The 18910-nt window shown below is 45.8% G+C and overlaps 1 protein-coding gene across 1 annotated transcript in view; it reads right to left on the reverse strand.

Annotated features, from left to right (window-relative positions):
- The window catches only part of polb (polymerase (DNA directed), beta), a 152662-nt gene that overhangs the window by 109023 nt on the left and 24729 nt on the right, over window positions 1–18910 (reverse strand). The window contains exon 10 of the mRNA XM_068001382.1: window positions 18596–18666. Coding sequence (XP_067857483.1) covers window positions 18596–18666 — 71 coding nt within the window. The remainder of the gene's footprint in view (window positions 1–18595; window positions 18667–18910) is intronic.

Raw genomic sequence — 18910 nt, forward strand, 5'->3', positions numbered from 1 at the left:
TAGATTTATTAGTGACTATCTTATATTTAGGCCCCTAGTTTTAGTCTCCCTCATTAGTGGAAACATCTTCTCTACATTGACAATATCAAACCCCTTCACAATCTTTAAGACCCCTATCAGATCACCACTCAGCCTTTCCTTTTCCATTCTAGAGTAAAGAGCCCCAGCTTGCTCAGCCTTTCGTGATAGTTATAACCTCTCGCTTCTGGTTTCATCCTTGTAAATCTTTTTTGCACCTTCTCCAGTGTCTCTACATCTTTTTAGAACTGAGCACAGAACTGCTCAGTACTCCAAGTGTGGTCTAACCAAGGTTCAATACAAGTTTAATATAACTTCTCTGCTTTTCAATTCTATCCCTCGAGAAATTAACCCCAGTGCTTTGTTTGTGGCCTTATTAACCCGTGTTGCAACTCTTAGTGATTTGTGCATCTGTACCCTTAGATCCCTCTGCTCCTCCACCACATTTAGACTCTTATTTTCCAAGCAGTATTTGGCCTCCTTATTCTTCCTACCAAAATGCACCACCTCACGCTTATCTGTATTGAAATTCATTTGCCAATTACATGCCTAATATATCATTAGTGTTCATAGGATATAGCAAGGATAGATGAGGCACTGAGACTGCTCAGAAGTTGGGCAATAAAAGTGAGAAATTGCATATTAAGATTAAATAGACAGCTTGGAGTAAAATGCAGAATTAGTGCAGCTTGAGGCTAATATAGTACAAAAAAGAAACAGACAATAGGGGACTCAGAAAACAGGCAGAGGTGATGAGCGTGGAGGGAAAAGTAATCAAGAGTAGAGGGGTTAAAATATTGGCAAGTGGGAAAATAACAGAAAAAAGAACTTGACACTGAATAAATTCAAGACTTTTAGTGCATATGATGTAATTTTAAGAATGAAGGCATTTTTAATGTTTTAACCAATTACTTCTACAGATTAATGCAGGACTTTGGTGCACACCTTTCCGCCCCCTTTCAGCAGATAGTCCACAAAAGCTGGGAGACTGTCAGTTCCAGAGACAGTTGATAATCACAGCTCATGTGCCTCTGGAGGAAAGATGCATCGGCGAATTGAGATCACCAGAGGTGTTAAACGACCTCGATCGGAACATGTAAAAGATAAGAATCCAACGAACAACCAAGCTCAGATTATACTTGTATCCCATTCCCGACACGTGGAGCAGATACAAGGGCTCCTACAGTTTGTGATCAATCAAGACAGGATGCCTTTGACCAATACTAAGAGTCCACTGGTACAGCTACGTCAGGAACACAAAGATCAGAAGGTGCACAGCACAACCAGCTGTTTCAAAAACTATTAGTCTCCAACAATTACAGCTATTCGGGCATTTATCACCTGGTCAGACGAGAACTTTGATGTGAAGACAGCTCTGCAAGCAGCCCAATTGAGGTTCCCTCCAGATTGGCCATGACCTCGAGGCCAACCAACAACTGCTTGCTCACATGTAGTTATGCAGGATCTCGAAACGCTCAACTTAGGCTTCCACACGTGGCACTAAGCGCAAGACAGAGAAGGTTGGAAATGTCGCACTTACACTACTGCACTCCCACTGGTGGAGTAGGCCATCAGTAGTAGTAATCGTAATAGTTCAGTGCTATTAATCACAAACGCTCAATGCTGAAGATTTCTTCTCAGCAAAACCGAGTGAAGTCAAGTCATGAGCCCTTTACTATTCAGAAATCTAGAAAAGGTGGATTTTGAATAAAGGTGGAAAGCAGTTTACTTGAAAACCACACATTTTAATCAGAATTAAGATAGCTTTAGGTCATAGTTACTGCTGAGCATGGAGCCGTTGTACAAGTGAATGGCAAGCAAAGGACATGCTCAAATATAAAAATGCTATCATTTTACTCCTATGCTCTATGAAAAGTAGGTGTGCCCACCCTGGGGAACTTGCGTGTTAAAACAATTTTTGACTTTCTACCCCCCTTCACCCTTTGGACAGATCTGCCACGTTGGAAAAAGCATTGGATGCAAAAAAAAGGAAAGATGAATTATAATACATGTAGCAAATAGTGAACAAGGAAAAGTAGCAGAAATAGAGCAAGAGGAAACAGGGGCTTCCATACAATTACAGCTTCTGATACTGTATAAATCATAGAACAAACTTAATGATTATATTCTGCTCAGATGTGGTATAGAAACATGTGCACCATACTCCGTCCATTATAATTACATTTATATTCTTTCCAGTTGCCCTGAAGGTTGTTTAAGTTACAGATTTAGAAAAACTAAAAAGGTGGGCCCACAATATATTGCATGTCTATACACATCACACATTACAATTTCTTCCAATTCTACCACCTAGAAGGACAAGAGCAGCAGGCACATGGGAACAACACCACCTGCACGTTCCCCTCCAAGTCACACACCATCCCGACTTGGAAATATATCGCTGTTCCTTCATTGTCGCTGGGTCAAAATCCTGGAACTCCCTTCCCAACAGCACTGTGGGAGAACCGTCACCACACGGACTGCAGCGGTTCAAGGCAGCAGCTCACCACCACCTTCTCGAGGGCAATTAGGGATGGGCAATAAATGCTGGCCTTGCCAGCGACGCCCACATCCCATGAACGAATAAAAAAAAATTGGAAAGCCCAACACTGATATTCAATGGGGCTACTTTCAAGCATCTCCTGGTAACTGATTAAATGGTTGAACTTGCAATGGCCTGACAGTAGGTTTCAGTCTCTCAGAAGGGAATGGCAAATGGTGTTTTCATTAAAAATATTAATTTTACTAAGAACTATTACTACTTTTCCAAATTTTAAGCAAATGTTGGTGCAGATAGGCTGCGCATATACCAACTCCCAGGCCTCAGTCAATACGTAGGTGAGGAGGCACTTTCTTCTGATTTCCTGTGGAGAAATCCCTAATCTCGGTTCACAATTTTCCTGAAAACCCAGTCTAATGTACCCCCTGCCACACAAGCAGAGAATAGCATTTCTGTTTATTGGTGAGAAATTATCATAGATTCATAGAAGTTTACAACATGGAAACAGGCCCTTCGGCCCAACATGTCCATGTCGCCCAGTTTATACCACTAAGCTAGTCCCAATTGCCTGCACTTGGCCCAGATCCCTCTATACCCATCTTACCCATGTAACTGTCCAAATGCTTTTTAAAAGACAAAATTGTACCCGCCTCGACTACTGCCTCTGGCAGCTCGTTCCAGACACTCACCACCCTTTCAGTGAAAAAATTGCCCCTCTGGACCCTTTTGTATCTCTCCCTTCTCACCTTAAATCTATGCCCCCTCGTTATAGACTCCCCTACCTTTGGGAAAAGATTTTGACTATCGACCTTATCGATGCCCCTCATTATTTTATAGACTTCTATAAGATCACCCCTAAACCTCCTACTCTCCAGGGAAAAAAGTCCCAGTCTATCTAACCTCTCCCTATAAGTCAAACCATAAAGTCCCGGTAGCATTCTAGTAAATCTTTTCTGCACTCTTTCTAGTTTAATAATATCCTTTCTATAATAGGGTGACCAGAACTGTACACAGTATTCCAAGTGTGGCCTTACGAATGTCTTGTACAACTTCAACAAGACATCCAAACTCCTGTATTCAATGTTCTGACCAATGAAACCAAGCATGCTGAATGCCTTCTTCACCACCCTATCCACCTGTGACTCCACTTTCAAGGAGCTATGAACCTGTACTCCTAGATCTCTTTGTTCTATAACTCTCCCCAACGCCCTACCATTAACGGAGTAGGTCCTGGCCCGATTCGATCTACCAAAATGCATCACCTCACATTTATCTAAATTAAACTCCATCTGCCATTCATCGGCCCACTGGCCCAATTTATCAAGATCCCGTTGCAATCCCAGATAACCTTCTTCACTGTCCACAATGCCACCAATCTTGGTGTCATCTGCAAACTTACTAACCATGCCTCCTAAATTCTCATCCAAATCATTAATATAAATAACAAATAACAGCGGACCCAGCACCGATCCCTGAGGCACACCGCTGGTCACAGGCCTCCAGTTTGAAACACAACCCTCCACAACCACCCTCTGTCTTCTGTCGTCAATCCAATTGGCTACCTCACCTTGGATCCCGTGAGATTTAACCTTATGTAACAACCTACCATGCGGTACCTTGTCAAAGGCTTTGCTAAAGTCCATGTAGACCACGTCTACTACACAGCCCTCATCTATCTTCTTGGTTACCCCTTCAAAAAAACTCAAATTCGTGAGACATGATTTTCCACTCACAAAACCATGCTGACTGTTCCTAATCAGTCCCTGCCTCTCCAAATGCCTGTAGATCCTGTCTCTCAGAATACCCTCTAACAACTTACCCACTACAGATGTCAGGCTCACCGGTCTGTCGTTCCCAGGCTTTTCCCTGCCGCCCTTCTTAAACAAAGGCACAATATTTGCTACCCTCCAATCTTCAGGCACCTCACCTGTCGCTGTCGATGATTCAAATATCTCTGCTAGGGGACCCGCAATTTCCTCCCTAACCTCCCATAAACGTCCTGGGATACATTTCATCAGGTCCCGGAGATTTATCTACCTTGATGCGCGTTAAGACTTCCAGCACCTCCCTCTCTGTAATATGTACACTCAAGACATCACTATTTATTTCCCCAAGTTCCCTAACATCCATGCCTTTCTCAACCGTAAATACCGATGTGAAATATTCATTCAGGATCTCACCCATCTCTTGTGGTTCCGCACATAGATGACCTTGTTGATCCTTAAGAGGCCCTACTCTCTCCCTAGTTACTCTTTTGCCCTTTATGTATTTGTAGAAGCTCTTTGGATTCTCCTTTGCCTTATCTGCCAAAGCAATCTCATGTCCCCTTTTTGCCATCCTGATTTCTCTCAACTCTACTCCGGCAATCTCTATACTCTTCAAGGGATCCACTTGATCCCAGCTGCCTATGCATGTCATATGCCTCCTTCTTATTTTTGACTAGTGCCTCAATCTCCCGAGTCATCCAAGGTTCCCTACTTCTACCAGCCTTGCCCTTCACTTTATAAGGAATGTGCTTACCCTGAACCCTGGTTAACACACTTTTGAAAGCCTCCCACTTACCAGACGTCCCTTTGCCTGCCAACAGACTCTCCCAATCAACTTCTGAAAGTTCCTGTCTAATACCATCAAAATTGGCCTTTCCCCAATTTAGAATTTTAACTTTTGGGCCAGACCTATCCTTCTCCATAGCTATCTTAAAACTAATGGAATTATGATCACTGGTCCCAAAGTGATCCCTCACGAACACTTCCGTCACCTGCCCTTCCTTATTTCCCAAGAGGAGGTCAAGTTTTGCCCCCTCTCTAGTCGGGCCATCCACATACTGAATGAGAAATTCCTCCTGAATACACTCAACAAATTTCTCTCCATCCAAGCCCCTAAAGCTATGGCTGTCCCAGTCAATGTTGGGAAAGTTAAAGTCCCCCACTATTACCACCCTATTTTTCTTGCAGCTGTCTGTAATCTCCTTACATATTTGCTCCTCAATTTCCCGTTGACTATTTGGGGGTCTGTCGTACAATCCTATCAAAGTGATCTCTCCCTTCTTATTTTTCAGTTCTACCCATATAGACTCAGTGGGCGAACCCTCGGATATATCCCCTCTCACTACTGCCGTGATGTTCTCCCTAATCAAGAACGCAACTCCCCCTCCTCTCTTACCTCCTGCTTTATCTTTCCAAAAGCATCTGTACCCTGGAACATTGAGCTGCCAGTCCTGCCCCTTCCTTAGCCATGTTTCAGTAATAGCTATAACATCCCAGTCCCATGTACCCATCCATGCCCTGAGTTCATCTGCCTTGCCCATCAGACTTCTTGCATTGAAATAAATGCAGTTTAATCTAGACTTCCCTTGGTCTTTGCCCTGCTTTCTCAGACCATCTGTCCGGTCATGTTTTGTACACTCTCCCTTACTGCCTTTTGTTTCTGTCACCACTTTACTTCCCACTGACTTCCTGCATCGGTTCCCATCCCCCTGCCACATTAGTTTAAACCCTCCCCAACAGCACGAGCAAACACTCCCCCTAGGACATTGGTTCCAGTCCTGCCCAGATGCAGACCGTCCAATTTGTACTGGTCCCACCTCCCCCAGAACCGGTTCCAATAGCCCAGGAATTTGAATCCCTCCCTCTTGCATCATCTCTCAAGCCACGTATTCATCCGAGCTATCCTGTCATTCCTACTCTGACCAGCCCGTGGCACTGGTAGCAATCCTGAGATTACTACCTTTGAGGTCCTACTTTTTAGTTTAACTCCTAACTCCCTGGAATAATCCCCATAACAGCACAAGGAGCACGAGTGATGACCAGAGATTGAAGCCTGTTGGGGATGAGGTTGTTGAAGCCAGATATGAATTACTAATGATATTATTCCCCCCAATCTGGATGCTTACGGTGAGCTGACTCCGACAGTTGTGTAGTTCAGCATCAAATGCCAAAATCCCGTTTGAGTGGGTCGTCTGGGCCGCTGGTCATAGTGAACCCCTGTAGTTTTATATTGGGCCTGTAGCCGGCAACATGACTCAGGTTTGGTGCATTGTAAAAGCAGCTCCAATCAAAAGCAACAAATGACATTAATGAAGCCAATAGGAAAGAAGGCACCAGTCATGCAACTGATTTGCTGAAATCACCCCATGATCCCAAGAGCAGCAGACCCATCAAAGATTTGATTTATTTTTTGAAGTGATATTATGAAGTATGCCGGTGCAGACATGATGGGCCGAATGGCCTCCTTCTGTACTGTAAATTTTCTTTGATTCTAAGTGACTTTGGTTACGTGGGGAGACGAGAGGAGCTGGGATTGTTCTCCTCAGACCAGAGACAGTTAAGAGGAGATTTAATAGAGGCGTTCAAAATTATGAAGGGTTTTGATAGAGTTCTTTTTTATTCGTTCGTGGGATGTGGGCATCGCTGGCAAGGCCAGCATTTATTGCCCATCCCTAATTGCCCTTGAAAAGGTGGTAGTGAGCCTCCTTCTTGAATGACTGCAGTCCACGTGGTGAAGATTCTCCCGCAGTGCTGTTAGGTAGGGAATGCCAGGATTTCGACCCAGCGATGCTGAAGGAACGGCGATATATTTCCAAGTCAGGATGGTGTGTGACTTGGAGGGGAACATAGAAACATAGAAAATAGGAGCAAGAGTTGGCCCTTCGCGCCTGCTCCACCATTCAAAATGATAATGGCTGATCGTCTAACTCAGTACCCCGTTCCTGCTTTTTCCCCATATCCCTTGATCCCTTTAGCATTAAGAAATATATCAAGCTCCTTCTTGAATACATCTAATGACTTGGCCTCCACTGCCTTCTGTGGTAGAGAATTCCACAGGTTCACCACCCTCTGAATGAAGAAATTGCTCCTCATCTCAGTTCTAAATGGCATACCCCGTATCCTGAGACTGTGACCCCTGGTTCTGGACTCCCCAGCCATCGGGAACATCCTCCCTGCATCTAGTCTGTCTGGTCCTGTTAGAATTTTGTATGTTTCGATGAGATCACCTCTCATTCTTCTAAACTCCAGTGAATATCGGCCTCGTCAACCCAATCTCTCCTCATACGTCAGTTCTGCCATTCCAGGAATCAGTCGGGTAAGCCTTCGTTGCACTCCCTCCATGCCAAGGACATCCTTCCTCAGATAAGGAGACCAAAACTGCACTCAATACTCCAGATGTGGTCTCACCAAGGCCCTGTACAACTGCAGTAAGACATCCCTGCTCCTGTACTCAAATCCTCTCATACCATTCGCCTTCCTAACTGCTTGCTGTACCAGAATGCTCGCTTTCAGCGACTGGTGTACAAGGACACCCAGGTCTCGTTGCACATCCCCTTTTCCGAATCTATCACCATTCAGATAATAATCTGTCTTTCTGTTTTTACAACCAAAGTGGATAACCTCACATTTATCCACGTTATACTGCATCTGCCATGTTCTTGCCCACTCACCCAACTTGTCTAAATCACATTGGAGCCTCTTTGCATCCTCCTCACAGCTCACATTCCACCCCAGCTTTGTAACATTTCCAAGTTTGCAGACGACACATTCAGTTCCCTCATCCAAATCATTGATATATATTGTGAACAGCTGGGGCCCAAGCACTGATCCCTGCGGTACCCCACTAGTCACTGCCTGCCACACAGAAAAAGACCTGTTTATTCCTACTCTCTGTGTTCTGTCTGTCAACCAATTCTCAATCCATGCCAGTATATTCCCCCCAATCCCATGTGCTTTAATTTTGCACACTAACCTCTTGTGTGGGACCTTATCAAAAGCCTTCTGAAAATCCAAGTCCACCACATCCACTGGTTCTCCCCTGTCTATTCGACTTGTTACATCCTCAAAAAACTCCAGTGGATTTGATAAGCATGATTTCCCTTTCATAAACCTATGCTGACTTTGTCCAATCCCATTAATGCCTTCCAAGTGTTCTGTTATCACATCTTTTATAATAGACTCCAGCATTTTCCCCACTACTGATTTTAGGCTAACTGATCTGTAATTCCCTGTGTTTTCTCTCCTTCCTTTTTTAAATAGTGGGGTTACATTTGCCATCCTCCAATCTGTAGGAACTGTTCCCATGTGCCTGCTGCCCTTGTCCTTCTAGGTGGTCGAGGTCGCAGGTTTGGGAGGTGCTGTCGAAGAAGCCTTGGCGTGTTGCTGCAGTGCATCCTGTGGATGGTGCACATTGCAGCCATGGTGCGCTGTGGTGAAGGGAGTGAATGTTTAGGGTGGTGGAAGGGATGCCAATCAAAAGGGCTGCTTTGTCCTGGATGGTCAAGCTTCTTGAGTGTTGTTGGAGCTGCACTCATCCAGGCATGCCTTGTACATAGTGGAAAGGCTTTGGGCAGTCAGGAGGTGAGTCACTCGCTGCAGAATACCCAGCCTCTGACCTGCTCTTGTAGCCACACTATTAATGTGGCAGGTCCAGTTAAGTTTCTGGTCAAAGGTGACCCCCAGGATGTTGATGGTGGGGGATTCAGCAATGGCAATGCCGTTGAATGTCAAGGGGAGGTAGTTAGATTCTCTCTCTTGTTGGAGATGATGTGGAGATGCCGGTGATGGACTGGGGTTGACAATTGTAAACAATTTTACAACACCAAGTTATAGTCCAGCAATTTTATTTTAAATTCACAAGCTTTCGGAGGCTTCCTCCTTCCTCAGGTGAACGATGTGAAAATGAAATCCTCGAAATGAAATCGCATTTATAATTCACAGAACAATGCTTGGTGAGTACAGACAGTTTTTTCAACTGCCCGTTGCCAAGGCAATCAGTGTGCAGACAGACAGGTGTTACCTGCCAGGTCTCACAGAATATACAAATCACCAAAAAAAAAACAACAAACAAAAAAAAAAGAGATAGAGAGGTAGAAACATAGAAAAGACAGCAACTGACCCGTTATATTAAAAAGATAACATTTGTTCGCTGGTGGGGTAACGTGTAGCGTGACATGAACCCAAGATCCCGGTTGAGGCCGTCCTCATGGGTGCGGAACTTGGCTATCAATTTCTGCTCGACGATTTTGCGTTGTCGTGTGTCTCGAAGGCCGCCTTGGAGTACGCTTACCCGAAGGTCGGTGGATGAATGTCCATGACTGCTGAAGTGTTCCCCGACTGGGAGGGAACCCTCCTGTTTGGCGATTGTTGCGCGGTGTCTGTTCATCCGTTGTCGCAGCGTCTGCATGGTCTCGCCAATGTACCATGCTCTGGGGCATCCTTTCCTGCAACGTATGAGGTAGACAACGTTGGCCGAGTCACAGGAGTATGAACCATGCACCTGGTGGGTGGTGTCCTCTCGTGTGATGGTGGTATCTGTGTCGATGATCTGGCATGTCTTGCAGAGGTTACCGTGGCAGGGTTGTGTGGTGTCGTGGACGCTGTTCTCTTGAAAGCTAGGTAATTTGCTGCGAACGATGGTCTGTTTGAGGTTGGGTGGCTGTTTAAAGGCGAGTAGTGGAGGTGTGGGGATGGCCATAGCGAGGTGTTTGTCCTCATTGATGACATATTGAAGGCTGCGGAGAACATGGCGTAGTTTCTCCGCTCCGGGGAAGTACTGGACGACAAAGGGTACTCTGTTGGTTGCGTCCCGTGTTAGTCTCCTGAGGAGGTCTATGCGATTTTTTGCTGTGGCCCGTCGGAACTGTCGATCGATGAGTCGAGCGTCATATCCCGTTCTTACTAGGGCGTCTTTCAGCGTCTGTAGGTGTCCATCGCGTTCCTCCTCGTCTGAGCAGACCCTGTGTATTCGCAGGGCCTGTCCATAGGGGATGGCCTCTTTGACGTGGTTAGGGTGGAAGCTGGAAAAGTGGAGCATCGTGAGGTTGTCCGTGGGCTTGCGGTAGAGTGAGGTGCTGAGGTGCCCGTCTTTGATGGAGATTCGTGTGTCCAAGAAAGAAACTGATTCTGAGGAGTAGTCCATGGTGAGCTTGATGGTGGGATGGAACTTGTTGATGTTATCGTGTAGTCTCTTTAGTGATTCCTTGCCGTGGGTCCATAGAAAGAAAATGTCGTCGATGTGTCTGGTGTATAGTGTTGGTTGGAGGTCTTGTGCAGTGAAGAAGTCCTGCTCGAACTTGTGCATGAAAATGTTGGCGTATTGGGGTGCGAATTTGGTCCCCATGGCTGTTCCGTGTGTTTGGGTAAAGAACTGGTTATCGAAGGTGAAGACATTGTGATCCAGGATGAAGCGGATGAGTTGTAGGATGGCGTCCGGAGATTGGCTGTTGTTGGTGTTGAGTATTGATGCTGTCGCAGCGATGCCGTCATCCAGGAACACTACAGACGGTTACCCGCAGATCCGACCAAAGAACACACCCACCAGCTCAACAAACTGATCAAGACCTTCGATCCAGACCTTCAAAACATCCTACGCGCTCTCATCCCACGTACTCCCCGCGTGGGAGACTTCTACTGCCTCCCAAAGATACACAAAGCCAACACACCCGGACGTCCTATCGTATCAGGCAACGGAACCCTGTGTGAGAACCTCTCTGGATACGTCGAGGGCATCCTGAAACCCATCGTACAGGGAACCCCCAGCTTCTGTCGCGACACTACAGACTTCCTACAAAAACTCAGTACCCACGGACCAGTTGAACCAGGAACACTTCTCACCACGATGGACGTCTCGGCACTATACACCAGTATCCCCCACGATGACGGCATCGCTGCGACAGCATCAATACTCAACACCAACAACAGCCAATCTCCGGAAGCCATCCTACAACTCATCCGCTTCATCCTGGATCACAATGTCTTCACCTTCGATAACCAGTTCTTTACCCAAACACACGGAACAGCCATGGGGACCAAATTCGCACCCCAATACGCCAACATTTTCAAGCACAAGTTCGAGCAGGACTTCTTCACTGCACAAGACCTCCAACCAACACTATACACCAGATACATCGACGACATTTTCTTTCTATGGACCCACGGCAAGGAATCACTAAAGAGACTACACGATAACATCAACAAGTTCCATCCCACCATCAAGCTCACCATGGACTACTCCTCAGAATCAGTTTCTTTCTTGGACACACGAATCTCCATCAAAGACGGGCACCTCAGCACCTCACTCTACCGCAAGCCCACGGACAACCTCACGATGCTCCACTTTTCCAGCTTCCACCCTAACCACGTCAAAGAGGCCATCCCCTATGGACAGGCCCTGCGAATACACAGGGTCTGCTCAGACGAGGAGGAACGCGATGGACACCTACAGACGCTGAAAGACGCCCTCGTAAGAACGGGATAGGACGCTCGACTCATCGATCGACAGTTCCGACGGGCCACAGCAAAAAATCGCATAGACCTCCTCAGGAGACTAACACGGGACGCAACCAACAGAGTACCCTTTGTCGTCCAGTACTTCCCCGGAGCGGAGAAACTACGCCATGTTCTCCGCAGCCTTCAACATGTCATCAATGAGGACAAACACCTCGCTATGGCCATCCCCACACCTCCACTACTCGCCTTTAAACAGCCACCCAACCTCAAACAGACCATCGTTCGCAGCAAATTACCTAGCTTTCAAGAGAACAGCGTCCACGACACCACACAACCCTGCCACGGTAACCTCTGCAAGACATGCCAGATCATCGACACAGATACCACCATCACACGAGAGGACACCACCCACCAGGTGCATGGTTCATACTCCTGTGACTCGGCCAACGTTGTCTACCTCATACGTTGCAGGAAAGGATGCCCCAGAGCATGGTACATTGGCGAGACCATGCAGACGCTGCGACAACGGATGAACGGACACCGCGCAACAATCGCCAAACAGGAGGGTTCCCTCCCAGTCGGGGAACACTTCAGCAGTCATGGACATTCATCCACCGACCTTCGGGTAAGCGTACTCCAAGGCGGCCTTCGAGACACACGACAACGCAAAATCGTCGAGCAGAAATTGATAGCCAAGTTCCGCACCCATGAGGACGGCCTCAACCGGGATCTTGGGTTCATGTCACGCTACACGTTACCCCACCAGCGAACAAATGTTATCTGTTTTTAATATAACAGGTCAGTTGCTGTCTTTTCTATGTTTCTACCTCTCTATCTCTTTTTTTTTTGTTTGTTGTTTTTTTTTGGTGATTTGTATATTCTGAGAGACCTGGCAGGTAACACCTGTCTGTCTGCACACTGATTGCCTTGGCAACGGGCAGTTGAAAAAACTGTCTGTACTCACCAAGCATTGTTCTGTGAATTATAAATGCGATTTCATTTCGAGGATTTCATTTTCACATCGTTCACCTGAGGAAGGAGGAAGCCTCCGAAAGCTTGTGAATTTAAAATAAAATTGCTGGACTATAACTTGGTGTTGTAAAATTGTTTACAATTGTTGGAGATGGTCACTGCCTGGCACTTGTCTGGCGCAAATGTTACTTGCCACTTATCAGCCCAAGCCTGCATGTTGTCCAGGTCTTGCTGCACGTGGGCACGGACTGCTTCATTATCTGAGGATTTGCAAATGGAACTGAACGCTGTGCAATCATCAGCGAACATCCCCTTCTGATGGAGGGAAGGTCATTGATGAAGCAGCTGAAGATGGTTGGGCCTCGGACACTGCCTTGAGGAACTCCTGCAGTCACGTCCTGTGGCTGAGATGATTGGCCTCCAATAACCACTACCATCTTCCTTTGTGCTCGGTATGACTCCAGCCACTGGAGAGTTTTCCCCGATTCCCATTGAATTCAATTTTACAAGGGTTCCTTGGTGCCACACTCAGTCAAATGCTGCCTTGATGTCAAGGGCAGTCACTCTCACTTCACCTCTGGAATTCAGCTCTTTTGTCCATGTTTGGACCAAGGCTGAAATGAGGTCTGGAGCCGAGTGGTCCTGGCGGAACCCAAACTAAGCATCGGTGAGCAGGTTATTGGTGAGTAAGTGCCGCTTGATAGCACTGTCGACGACACCTTCCATGACATTGCTGATGATTGAGAGTAGACTGATGGGGGCGGTAATTGGCTGGATTGGATTTGTCCTGCTTTTTGTGAACAGGACATACCTGGGCAATTTTCCACATTGTCGGGTAGATGCCAGTGTTGTAGCTGTACTGGAAGAGTACATAAGTAAATAAGGAGAAACTGTTTGCACTGGCAGGAGGGTCAATAATCAGAGGACACAGATTTAAGATAATTGGCAAAAGGTCCTAAGGCGAGATGACGAGAAATGTTTTACACAGCGAGTTGTTATGATCTGCCTGAAAGGGCAGTGGAAGCAGATTCAATCGTAACTTTCAAATGGGAATTGGATGTAAACTTGAAAACAAAAAAATTGCAGGGCTATTGGGAAAGAGCAAAGGAGTGGGGCGAATGGAATAGCTCTTTCAAAGACCCGGCACAGGCAAGATCGGCCGAATGGCCTCCTTCTGTGCTGTATGAATCTATGATCTACACAAGCATTTTACACTAAACAAAGCTAAATGAAGACTACATCATACAGATTCAAATGACACTATCTGCACACCCAGAAATAAACACCAACTAATATAGGAGTTCAGGCCATCCACACTCCCAAAGAGACACACAAAATCCTTTGCAATCAATTAAATATTGATAATTCCATCAAGTCAAGACAGTGACTGGACAGGTTAAAAATATTTCAATTGCAACAAAGAATTTATTAAAAAGTACAATTGTTCAATACACAAAGCCAAAAATATTAATGGCAAAGATATTCTCAGCACATGTAGAATTTCTCTGCCATTACATCTCAACTCTTTGCGACGAGTTATCAGGTGTAAGTATTCCAAATCAAGTTCTCATGGCAGCTGCTGTTTCAGATGTAAACCTCAACTTTGAAGCTCCATTTTAAATAATGTTCAGAAGATCACAAGGTAAGTTTGAATAAAGAAGGCCCTTCAACATGTTGGATCGCATCCTTCCATCTTCCATTACAGTATCTAGCAGTTTCTTAACTTAGTCCAGTGCCCTGGACTCAACTACCTTTCCTGGCAATCCATTCCAACTGTCTAAGTGGTCTATACTGGAACAGCTTGGCCTCTCGCCAAGCTGTTCCAGTACAACTACAACACTGGCATCTACCCGACAATGTGGAAAATTGCCCAGGTATGCCCTGTCCACAAAAAGCAGGACAAATCCAATCCAGCCAATTACCACCCCCATCAGTCTACTCTCAATCATCAGCAATGTCATGGAAGGTGTCGTCGACAGTGCTATCAAGCGGCACTTACTCACCAATAACCTGCTCACCGTTGCTCAGTTTGGGTTCCGCCAGGACCACTCGGCTCCAGACCTCATTACAGCCTTGGTCCAAACATGGACAAAAGAGCTAAATTCCAGAGGTGAAGTGAGAGTGACTGCCCTTGACATCAAGGCAGAATTTGGCCAAGTGTGGCATTAAGGAGCCCAAGTAAAATTGAGGTCAATGGGAATCAGGGGGAAAATTCTCCAGTGGCTGGAGTCATACCGAGCACAAAGGAAGATGGTAGTGGTTGTTGGAGGCCCATCACCTCAGCCCCAGGACATTGCTGCAGGAGTTCCTCAGGGCAGTGTCCAAGGCCCAACCATCTTCAGCTGCTTCATCAATGACCTTCCCTCCATCAGAAGGTCAGAAATAGGGATGTTCTCTGATGATTGCACAGTGTTCAGTTCCATTCGCAACTCTTCAGATAATGAAGCAGTCAGTGCCCACATGCAGCAAGACCTGGACAACATGCAGGCTTGGGCTGATAAGTGGCAAGCAACATTCACACCAGACAAGTGCCAGGCAATGACCATCTCCATCAAGAGAGAGTCTAACCACCTCCCCTTGACATTCAACGGCATTACCACCGCTGAATCCCCCACCATCAACATCCTGGGGGTCACCACTGACCAGAAAATTAACTGGACCAGCCACATAAATACTGTGGCGACAAGAGCAGGTCAGAGGCTTGGTATTCTGTGATGAGTGACTCACCTCCTGACTCCCCAAGCCTTTCCACCATCTACAAGGCACAAGTCAGGAGTGTGATGGAATACTCTCCAATGTCCTGGATGAGTGCAGCTCCAACAACACTCAAGAAGCTCAACACCATCCAGGACAAAGCAGCCCGCTTGATTGGCACCACATCCACCACCCTGAACATTTACTCCCTTCACCACCGGCGCACAGTGGCTGCAGTGTGTACCATCCACAGGATGCACTGCAGTAACTCGCCAAGGCTTCTTCGACAGCACCTCCCAAACCCGTAACCTCTACCACCTGGAAGGACAAGGGCAGCAGGCACATGGGAACAACACCACCTGCATGTTCCCCTCCAAGTCACATCCCATCCCGACTTGGAAATATATCGCCGTTCCTTCATCGCTGGATCAAAATCCTGGAACTCCCTACCTAACCGCACTGTGGGAGAACCTTCACCACACGGACTGCAGGGGTTCAAGGCGGCGGCTCACCACCACCTTCGAGGGCAATTAGGGATGGGCAATAAATGTTGGCCTTGCCAGCGACACCCATATCCCATGAATTAATTTTAAAAAATGTACGCCCTGAACAACATGATCCTGGGCCCTCTTGTTCGCTGCCCTGGCGTGTCTTGAAGTATTGTTTACATGCTCTGTCTCATCCCAATATCTAGTGGGTTCAGTCAGGAGAGGTCTCTTTTGAAGGCTTTGGTTGATAGTATTTGCAATGCTATTTATCACAAAGAAGGATGGTCTTTGTGCTGAACTTATTTCCTGGCTAGAATATTTCCTTAGCAATGCTTATTTCTGCAAAAGTGCACACCAATGGTGAACTCTTAACTTGACTACAAATAAGCAATTCAATAGCCTTTTATTTGTATATGAATTTGATCTCAAACAATTATAACTGCTCTATGAAATCATAAAATGTTATTTTGTTCCACCAGATTCCTCATCCCACCATCCCAATCACTGACGTGTCAATGTTTTTCACATGCTGGTACTCCATCAAATAAAGACATTAAAGAGCTGAAAGCTCACACATTTTGTTTTTCCCAGTGGCTCAGTTGGTAGACACGGTCTGTAACTCAGCCATACAGGCTAGAATTTCAGTGACAGTAGCAGCAGCAGCAGCACTCCAATTGGCTTCAGTGACCCTGGATTCTCAGTCCTAATTGTTATCAATTGACCCTAGCTGAAAAGTGCAAGTATGTGGTCACTGGGAAAAGAGAGGTTCGAGGCTCGGCTGGGAATCAAATGGCCTACCAATACTTTTCCCATAGGGCGAGAGAGAAAGTATGAATGTTAAGAAAAGACAGTCAATGCTTCAGCTCCTGTCAACCTCTCAGCCACTACCAAAGACTATAAGCCATAGTTCCTCTGAACTTTCCAATTTTGTTTCTCTTAAGCTCGAAATCTAGCATCCTACATGCTCTCCCTCCCTACTGTGTTTAAATCAAGATGTGGAGATGCCGGTGATGGACTGGGGTTGACAATTGTAAACAATTTTACAACACCAAGTTATAGTCCAACAAATTTATTTTTAATTCCACAAGCTTTCGGAGGCTTCCTCCTTCGTCAGGTGAACGGTAAAATAAATTTGTTGGACTATAACTTGGTGTTGTAAAATTGTTTACAATTGTTTAAATCAAGTCACTGCACTTGCCCTACTGTAAGTAATTCTTTCCTGGGACCACAGAACTGTGGAGCTCCTTACCTCCCTCAGTCTTTCTGTTTTCCCACAATCGCCAGGCTTTTAAAACCCAAGCTTTGTAAATTAACTACTACTTCATTTACCTCCGCTGGTGTCCTGCACCATGGACCCTGCTGGTGTCCTGCACCATGGACCCTGCTGGTGTCCTGCACCATGGACCCTGCTGGTGTCCTGCACCATGGACCCTGCTGGTGTCCTGCACCATGGACCCTGCTGGTGTCCTGCACCATGGACCCTGCTGGTGTCCTGCACCATGGACCCTGCTGGTGTCCTGCACCATGGACCCTGCTGGTGTCCTGCACCATGGACCCTGCTGGTGTCCTGCACCATGGACCCTGCTGGTGTCCTGCACCATGGACCCTGCTGGTGTCCTGCACCATGGACCTTGGCCCTTCACCTTCATTCCTCAATTGAAAAGAAAAATAACCTTGAATTAAAAGGCTCCCACTGTTTTATAAAATTATGCTCAGCACAATATGCTTTAATGGTCAGGTTCAGTGATCTGAGGCCTCGTTCGTTACAGAAAAATCTCCCTTTTAAAAAAAGCCCCAACTTTCTTGAAAAACATCCTTTAATTTAAACAAATGGTAAAATAATCATTGTATAGGTAACCTATACAGACTGAAAATTAATAAAGATTTCTAGTGATGTTAATCTGCCCTTCAGGTAAAATAAATGAAAAATGATAATTTCCCACACCCTTTTTTGAGGTTATATTATCCTCTCATCTTTCCACCTTTTTGATCTTTCCAGGCCTCACACTTTGAGCTCCTCCCAAACCACCACTTGTTGCGAGGGGGAAAACAGAGCACAAGCAGCCCAGTGATGCTTCACCTGTTCTCTTCCGTGTCCTCCATTCGCCAAATTCTCACAGCAATTCGATTCCAAATTGGGAATCGAGCAGACCCTGCATTCTGTTGGTTCTCTGACATGCTGCTTGGGTCCCTTACCTCCCTCAAACAAGCCATTTTCAATTTTACTTGTGGCTCCATGGTTGTCACCATCAGGTGTCAATTGCCTTGCAAGTGAATGAAAAAAATTCTGTACACAGAACAGATCTGCCAGAGATTTACTGGGCACTCCAGCTGGCGAAGTGAGCACTTAACATGATGGCATTTTAAGTATTAAAGCAAGCCTGCAATATAATCTCAGTTTTAAAGAAATATATAAACAAGATGCACAATGAGGAGTAGTGAAGTACACATTGTTCCACTTGTGAAGAAGATAGAAGAAGTCAAATTGTTGCACAGTTAAACAGCTTAATAATACCGGAGTTTCTAAAAGCCACCTATCCACTTCAAAGCTACAGCTCTGGACTATAGATGCCTGTTAAGACATGAAATTGTGGCTTTCTTGAACTAAATATGCACCCATCACAGAAATTTGAACCAGTTACGTTATCCCATTACTTATTAATGATCTTGTTCAAGAATTTGGCATTCAGTTAATTAGAACTCACCCTTTTTAACGATTCTGAAGTATAGTCTGGATGAGTCAAAAGAATATCCATATCACCACTGGATTCAGCACCTAGAGGCAAAAGGGAAAAGAATAATGAGGGACACACTCCTTATAATCTGCACTGGCTGCTGTATTTGCTGCTTTCAGCTGTCTACGAAACCTACAGAAATGGCGGACAGGCAAAGACTAGCTGATCCATCGAGCCCATCTCATATGGTGAAACTGAGCATCGTGATCGCAATCAGTCCTCAGTTTTCCTGGACCTGGTTACGTTAAAAGAATTTGAGTATTTGCTGGGATTAAATTATTTCTT

Source organism: Heptranchias perlo, chromosome 20 (assembly GCF_035084215.1).
Source record: "Heptranchias perlo isolate sHepPer1 chromosome 20, sHepPer1.hap1, whole genome shotgun sequence".
In the NCBI taxonomy this organism is placed as follows: domain Eukaryota; kingdom Metazoa; phylum Chordata; class Chondrichthyes; order Hexanchiformes; family Hexanchidae; genus Heptranchias; species Heptranchias perlo.